An 8,504-nucleotide genomic window follows, 5' to 3' on the forward strand; every position below is an offset into this window, starting at 1 on the left:
AGCTAAAGCTGAAGAATCACACTGCTGCTGCTCTATGTCTTAACATTGTTTGTTGCATTTACTGCAGTGAGCTAGTCTGCATCTCCACCACCCTACTTTTTTTTTTTTTACTTACTCTTTCTTTTACCCTGGAAGCTGCAGCATATGTTTTTTTCCCCCGATCTTTTAAAGCCAACCTATGATTTGGAGCTCAGTTAACATGAGGACGTTTTTAGCAACAGAAGTTGCAAGTCAGGAAATTTTTCGGCTTCGTTTTTCAAATGCATCACTACAAAAGTGAGGAAAGCTCTCTACCTGCTGGTAAACAGTGGTATCACTAGACTATATGAACAACGGGGAAATGCTGTAATGTGTCTAAGTTAAAGATTTTCTGGAAAATAAGTATTAAGTATAAAAAATACTCACTGATGAGAGTGTGTCCCGTTCCTTAGCAACCCTTGTACGTCTGTAAGAGCCATCAAAATAACATACTGCCACATTACCCGAGAGTGCCCTTTGAGTCATTGAGCTTCCTACTCAAAATTTGGGGTTGGCTATGAGGTTTTCTAATAAATGTTTTTCCCCTGTTTCATGTTTAGTTTTTGTTCCTGGAAGTCCTTTATATACTGAGGCCAGTCATTAATAGAAACACCTGCATTGAAGGTTAAATCTTTTAGTTTAAGCATCATAGTATTGAGATATTTCTATTTTTTTTCTCTGTTATTACAGCATGTTCCAGTAAACCCCACAAAAACGAGCTTACTTACTTACCTACTTGATTTACCATTTTGAATAATGTAAGTGCTAGATCATTACCATATGAAGAGACGACTTGATAAACTGGATATCATCTTAACATCATAATGCAAACATCTCAGTTGAAGTGCATGCAGTTCAAGTGACAGAGCAGAGAGGAAGTGTGTTTTGTGCAAATTATTTTATTTATAGATAGCAGACAGAGCAGAATGACAGAGGGCCGAGAGCTGACAGCGGCTGCCTACAACACCTGTGACTCTCAGCTTGAATTCACCTTTAAATCAAGTCTATGCTTTTTACAAAATAAAAATAATTTTTATGCCTGCTTGCTGAAAGTTGCTGTTCCACACAGCCAAGGTATAAGACAGTATAAAGGGAGTGGGGGGGGGGGGGCACACTAGTGAGGCCAGCTTAGGGACTGAATGAAAATTAGTTGCAGGAAGGGGGTTAGAATACCAAAGCTTTCCACAGCACTATTGTTTTTGGGCTCTCCCCTTGTCCTCTGCATATGATTAAAAGTCCCTCAGTGACTTTCTTTGCACAGTAAACCATTTGCAACGATGCAATCTTTTTTTTTTTCCTTCCTTTTTTTGAAGAATGAAAAAGCCTATAAAGTTGTAAAGTAAAAAATTATTTACCTTCCTTGCTCTCCCAAAGAAGTCAGACAACAGTCCCAGCAAAAAGAAAAATACATTACCCCCTCCTTTTCTAAACACCGACCTGCCAATTTTTGGACAGTCCTTTTGTAGGGTCACTGACGACCAGTGGTGGAAAAGAAATCCTAAATCAGACATGAATGAAATAGTATTTGCAAGGCTTTTGTACAGCATTTAAAAAAAAACAAAAAAAAAACAAACAGATTTTACTTTACCTATGTTGTTGCTGAGCCTATTGAATTTGCTATAGATTAATGTAATGTTTTCCAAATATTCATAAATGTAATACATACTGTATGTTGTCCGGCCCATCGAGACATCACTGCTATAATTATAATGTTAATTGAATGCTAATACTCAGATAATGTATTCAAGATAAATAAAAGTTGTTGTTTTTTTTTTTTTTTTTTTGCTCTTTTCTGAATTACCAGAGTATACAAAATTAAATGAGCAACTCCTCTTACAGTACAGCTTTGGAAATTCTCTTCAATTGTCCTGCACATCCGTAAATGAGTTACCTTCAAAAACAAATGAATCCATTCACACTCGCACAGTCATGTCTCCCTAGATCTGTGTGGATCTGTGTGGACACTCATTAATATAACGCATTCCCTAGCCCCTTACCCTAACCATCACAACTAAATGCCTAACCCTCAACTTTACCCGAGCCCTGACCGAAATCCCATTCTAACCCTAAACCTAAAAATGCTCTTAGAATCTGTGAGAACTGGTTAAAATGTCCTCACACGAATCGTATTTAAACAAAATTTGTCCACACAAGAAAATACAGACCTGCGTTTGCAGACGCACACAAACACACACACACACACACTCAAACACACCTTTTTAACTTAACTCTGGGGCAACTACTTGTGCATCATTGTATAACTGTTAATAATAAAACTATGCATTATATCATTTAAATCCAGATCACACATCCATGGACAGGCAAGAACAAAATGGGCGGTGGTATGTTTGTAAAGTCTTATTAAGAGCAGGGATCCTGCTTAAGTTGAAGTCGTGACAGATTTTCTTAGTGTCTGCAGACTCTGTGCAGCTCATTTTTCACTGTGATATTTCCTTCCTTCCTCTCCTTCTTCTCTTCTCTCTCTTAGAGCCACCAGAAGCGTACATAGACAATAAGCATGATGAAAAAGACACCACCGGCTGCCAGCTTGGCATAGGTGGAGCGGGTATTCAGATACTTGGCATCACTCCTGTACTTCTTTGACAGGGAAGACAAGTTGCTGGCCTTGGAGTCGAGCGCTGCAGGGAGGAGAAACCGGAGGAAAGGGAGCAGGAGTTCAAAACAAAACAGGAAAGAGGAGAATGAAAAGGGAGGAGAGAGAAACACAGATGATTACAAAATGTAACACAGAAACATTATTCGAAGAAAAGTTATTCAGTAATTCATCACTTTGACCTGAAGAGATCCGTACAGGCATGAAGTAACTCGAACTCACCAGAGAGAGCCTCTCCTCTCTGCAGCACCTCCTCTATGTTAGCCACCATGATCCTCTGTACATCCTGGAGCTCTGTGTTGATGCTACCCAGATTCCTTCTAGCTCGGCTATCAATGTAGGACTTCTTGGTTTTTTGGATATAGGTGTCTGATGAGGAAGCAACATGAACAGTAAAGCCCAGTAAAAGCAGCCTATTTCTTCTAAATAATCTGTTGCAGTATTAATTTGTGAGGATGATTTTCCTCTCCTACTCTTCACTCTTATGAAACTTAGGGAATTTGAAAACAGACTCAATTCACCAAGAGAGCGTTACTTTCAGAATTTCTAGTAATATTATACTTTCAACTTTACTACTAAGAGCACCATGACTTTACCACTTTGTCTGAACGATGTCAGTACTAACCATAAATAATATTAACAACAACAACAACAACAAAAAAAAAAAAAAAGAGTTGGAAGTACCCGTTATTCATCCCTGAGCTAGGGCAAGCTGTATGCCACCTGAGAGACCAAACCGAGCAAATTTACAAGATAATGTGACTAGTTTACGAACACTTTCAACCAAATATATGTTTTGTTATCTGGATTATAGTTGCTGGATGGTAAGAAGACGTCATCAGAGAGACTTTACTATAAAGATCAACCTTAACCTATAAATGTGAGAGGGACACATCCCGCCCCCAATGGATTGGGAGACGTAGACATGTAGACATAGACACAGACAGGATCTTCATTTTGTCTGTACAACTAATTTTGGCAGTTTTCTTACGTTGACTAATATAAAGAGTCCCAATGCATTCTACACAGTCATTTAACATCAGTCGTGCAATCAAAAGTGAAACATGGTTAAACACAACAGTTAAACAGCATAAACAGCAGTAATGTGTTCCTTGTAGTTCTTGCTTCTTCTTACCAAATTCAATAAAGGAGTAAGGCCGGGAAACTGTGGGAACCCTCTTTCCATGCTGCTCGTGAAACTCTGCCTGCAGGTCTTCTAGGTAAGCGAAGGCCAGCTTCTTGGGAAAGCTGGCTTCACACAGCACAAGGTAGCACACACCTTTCTCTATGAAATAGCTGCAGATAGGACCAAGACAGTGATATTAAAATATTACATTCATGTTTCATGCTTGAGCTACAAATCATGTACCTGGCATAATTGTTGCAAACCGTCAAGAAGCCATTACAGACGTAATTAGGGGTTGACTGAGATGGCTTTTTCGATGGCTGATGCAGATGCTGACCTTTAGAGAGCATAGAGGCTGATGGCAGATTTATAACGTCAACATGCTGTAGTTTTTTTTTTTCTTTTTTATCAGATAAAATACAGCTATTTAATAGTCAGGCTGCAGAGACTGCACCAGAAACACCATAACTGTATTTTCAGATCTGCTAATCTCACTCACTCGCTGCTCTCAAAATCACTTACATAGGGTGTATCCAGATCATCTTTTACAGTCATACCCAGTAATTTTCATTTGCATATGCACATTAAAATGCTCCCAGTATAAGCTGCAAATATCTGCTGACATTTTTTAATTAATCGGCTAACAGGAGTGCAGATATCAGCTGATGCCACTTAAATAGTAATGTCAAATAATCGGTCTGATTAATTGATCGACTGAGCAGGTCGACCACTATGTCAGTTACTGTTTTTTTTGCATATTACTTCATACTCACTGAAATGCCATTGAACCAGCCTCTAACGTGCAACGTGTGGGACTCTGGTCGTTGAGTTTCCTGAAAAGCTGCTTAGCTTGACTCTGATATTGCTGAAGATCCCGGCCCAACTAAACAGATTTAAAAAAAACAAAACAAAACAAAAAAAAAAAAACTGTATTTATAACGAGTCACATGTCACACAGAAAATATGGTGTTAAATCAGTGCAAGAATCTGACGTCTGAATGCCACATTAGAAGGCAGAGTTAGAGAAGACATAAATATGACAAAAAATGTCTGGTTAGTTGTTTTAAGTGTTTGAGCCAGACAAAAATATCAACCACCTACAGTCCAGATATCACACTGTTTTCTTGATGGTGTTAATTTCTTGCCCAATGAAGTGTGCTAAAAAATTAACAGTTGGTGTAAAAGGCTACAGACAGACTCAGCAGTGTGATGCCTCATATGAGACTGTTTCTTTTTTTTGTGGTATATAAACTGTTTATGATCAGCAATTTGCTGGTACATGGAAATCACTTCGTGGGTGTTGTCAAATCTAGCCATTGGGAGATTCTTTACAATGTGGCATCACAGAAACGTGTACTTTATGAAGGTGAGGTGGAAACACAAAACAAACCTTTTCACTTCCCTTTTTGAAAGCACAAACAGAGAGTGAAGAAAAGATGTTAGGTCACGCTCAAACATAATAAAACAACCTAAGATGTTACAAACGCCATAACATTAGCCACTTTATGGAAGTGGAGATTAGTAGAGTACAACTTTCAGCTCAGGTTTTGTGCATAAATTACAGCGAGCAACTTATCGACATTAATACAATACTTGAGTTTTCTTTTTAAATCCACTTAAAATACATCCACAGAATGTGTTTTTTTAAACATACAAAGATGAGAGAGATGCAGTGGTTTTCAGAAAAGTGCACTAATCTAATCAGAAGGACCATATGGACTGTACCCTGCTAATTGTGATAGATTGAGACTGAGAAGGATCTGGATACCAGAAGCACCTTAAAGTCTGATGTGACATGAAATTAAAAGATAAGGGTCAGTGAAGGAAAGCTAAGATTAGTGTGATGTGATCAGTGTTGTTGGATTCAGCTCTCTAGCTGCAGTATTCTGTACCATTCGAGAACTTACTAGCATGTTACCTGAAAATAAAACATGACAATGTGTTGTCGTAGTATTGGTTGATATGTATCCACTTTAACATACTGAGATGAGAACAGGAAGACATGCTTTTGACCAGGTAGCTATTGCTTTTATTTAGTCCTCACGTCTAATAAGGATGATTCATCATTAGTTTCGGGTACAGCAGGCGTGTCCAATTATGGAATACAGACAGTATCTGCATTTTGGTGTAAGTATTGGCTTGCTAAGTAAAAGCTTGTTTCACAAAACACACTGGTGAAGTTGTGCAATGCTCAAATGATTTGAAACAGCATCTGAATAAGGTCAGAGTTGACACACTGCAAATCTGTTCTCACTGAGGAATGAGTCAGGCACTGTAGGTAAATAAAAGGCTGCTAACGTGTAGATAAACAGGCCTACTGCAGGGCGAAGCCACTTATCACCTAGTCATACTAAACGGGCCGGTTAAGTTGCCTGTGGTCGAGTCCAGGTCGAGTCCAGGTCCAGGAAACGTGGAGGAAAATCTTCCTTCTGAGTTTTGGACTCACCGCGGCTCGGCTCGCTAGCAAACGTGTCGCTACGGCATTTGAACACTTTTCATTTCATTCACAGCAGAAGCCCGTGACGATAAGCAGAAAGACGGAGAGGCTAAAAGAGAAAGAGCTCAAATATCAACCTGCTCGTCCTCCTGCATCGAAGCGGCCAGCGGCAGCCCGTCGGCCAGCCGAGCGATCATCGTCAGCAGCACCATCTCTCCGCGGTGTACCGGTGTTTCTGCTCGGCCCACTAAATGTTACAGGTGACTGGTACCACTGTTTGACAAGCTGGAAACTGACAACACCACAGCACTGACGCGCTGAGCTGGCCGGAAACGCAAGAGCTTTGTGTGTCACAGCGACGTCGTTCCTGCCTATTCATATGCGGAACCAAGTAGTCGAACAGAAGGTTCCGGATCCCCTTTTTCTTTCTATGCTGACTAATTAAAGTGTCTGTGTTCATAAACTACTCGTTTAAGACAGAGAAAAACGTCTTTATGTTGGATAGATATACAGAGCTGTATCTTATATGACAATTGGAAACAATATGCCAATTATTTTAATAACTGTATCAGAGGAGAGACTTTCAGAGCCTATGGCTCTTAAACAACTACAGACTTCATGAACATACATTTACAAATATTATGAGTGAACATGATAAAAAACACAAAAGTAGGATTTAATATATAGGTGTGGCATTATACTGCATTTGTGTCTAATGTAGCCACTGGAATTTTATATATAATGTATTCTAATTTTCTTTAATTTATTTACAAAGTGTTTATTTGAGAAGCATCTTAAATATTATCACTTTAGCAGTTTTACTTTATTTTTTTGCAAATAGTTATGCTCCACGTGCTTTATGTTATAGAAAAAAGGAGGAACATTTAAAAAACAGGCAAATAACATAAAAATACTGTTCCAGTAAATCCCTTCTGTGCAGAAATAAGGAACCACCAGAAGTTTTTCTAGTGGTTGTAGTAGCGAGGAGTAGACAGGAGGGGGCAGTATCGTTTACTTTCAGGGAAGATAGGTGAGGGGATGGTATCTTCCAGCTTGATTGAACACATCTTATCAAATCAGCAGCAATAGTAAAGTAAGAAGGACAGAAATTGTTTCAAAACAAGTTCAGTTATTTTTACTTTACTGGAACGCACAAGCACTCACTGACAGTTCAGCTGTGAAGCAGCATCTTGCAGAGACTGATACTTTACATCTCTATCACTCGTCTGAATATATGTCCAAACTGTGGTCAGATGAGTTATATAAAGACGCAGAGAGAATGAAAGGACTTTCTTGATCATGAAAGAGTTCAACAGGCCTCTCCTGACCTCTGAGTGTTGGGACTGGTGAAAACAGAATGATTCAGGTGGCATATCCACCGGGAGTCACTGTCACAGGCTGCGGCCTGACACAACTGACACACACTAAGTGACCCTCTGGCATCTGCTGTGTGGCATGTCTTCTGCCCGGCTAATGATTTGTGGGTCTGATGAGACTAAGGACATGTAAAAAAAGAAGTGTGTCCCTTCATAGGATAATTCATATCATTGTAAGGTGTCTTTATGGCGCGAAACAGTACAATGAAGAGCTATAGACTCCATCACAAGTGATTGTTAAGACTGATGCATTAATCTTTAAAAGCATTTTACTGTTGTAGTAGCTTGAGGGGGTATAGTAACTACTTTTCTTGCAGTTTATTGTGGTGGTTTACAGCTTTTAGTGACAAGGGCCACCAACTACAACTGGTTTAATCTTGTTTGCTCGCTGTGTTTTTAATCTGTGAAATAAGATCTACCCAATAAATGTAGCTGGATAAAAAGACAACATTTCCATCTAAGATTGAATTTGGGTGCAGCTAAATATTAAGATAAGACATAATTTAATAAGTTTAATAAGTGACCTTTTGATTTAAATTAGATTGTTTGAGAATCTGTACCAAGCTTACAGTTCATTACTGAATTTTGCAAACCATCCACTGATGATGTCTGTAAATAACAATGACAATGTGAACACAGTTTGGGTCTGAGGACTCTAATCACACAAATACAGAATACTCCTTAAAGGTGAAGTGTAAACTATAATCTGTCGATGGATAGTTTAAGAATCCAAAGCTAGAGAGCAGGAACAAAAACAATGCAGAAATGACAGTTAATTAGAAACCACATGACACACTCACTGGCATGGATCGCTCTTTGCTGTCTCAACATAAACCAATGTTGTTTTAACGTTCTTGCAAAAATGTGGCTTTGTGATTTTAAAACTTTTCAGGAAGGGAGCAAAACACTGAGACATGAATCAGTATGAAACAA

At 38.9% G+C, this 8,504-nt stretch overlaps 1 protein-coding gene across 1 annotated transcript; it reads right to left on the minus strand.

Annotated features, from left to right (window-relative positions):
- Positions 1-1,783: 1,783 nt before the first annotated feature.
- Positions 1,784-6,541, minus strand: sec22bb (SEC22 homolog B, vesicle trafficking protein b). Its single transcript, XM_026346202.1, has 5 exons — positions 6,333-6,541; positions 4,532-4,641; positions 3,768-3,928; positions 2,855-3,001; positions 1,784-2,657 (listed from the first exon to the last, which is right to left on the minus strand). The coding sequence occupies exons 1-5, from the start codon at positions 6,405-6,407 to the stop codon at positions 2,503-2,505; spliced, it is 648 nt and encodes a 215-aa protein (XP_026201987.1). The 5' UTR covers positions 6,408-6,541; the 3' UTR covers positions 1,784-2,502.
- Between the last annotated feature and the right edge of the window lie 1,963 nt (positions 6,542-8,504).

Source organism: Anabas testudineus, chromosome 4 (assembly GCF_900324465.2).
Source record: "Anabas testudineus chromosome 4, fAnaTes1.2, whole genome shotgun sequence".
NCBI classification, from domain to species: domain Eukaryota; kingdom Metazoa; phylum Chordata; class Actinopteri; order Anabantiformes; family Anabantidae; genus Anabas; species Anabas testudineus.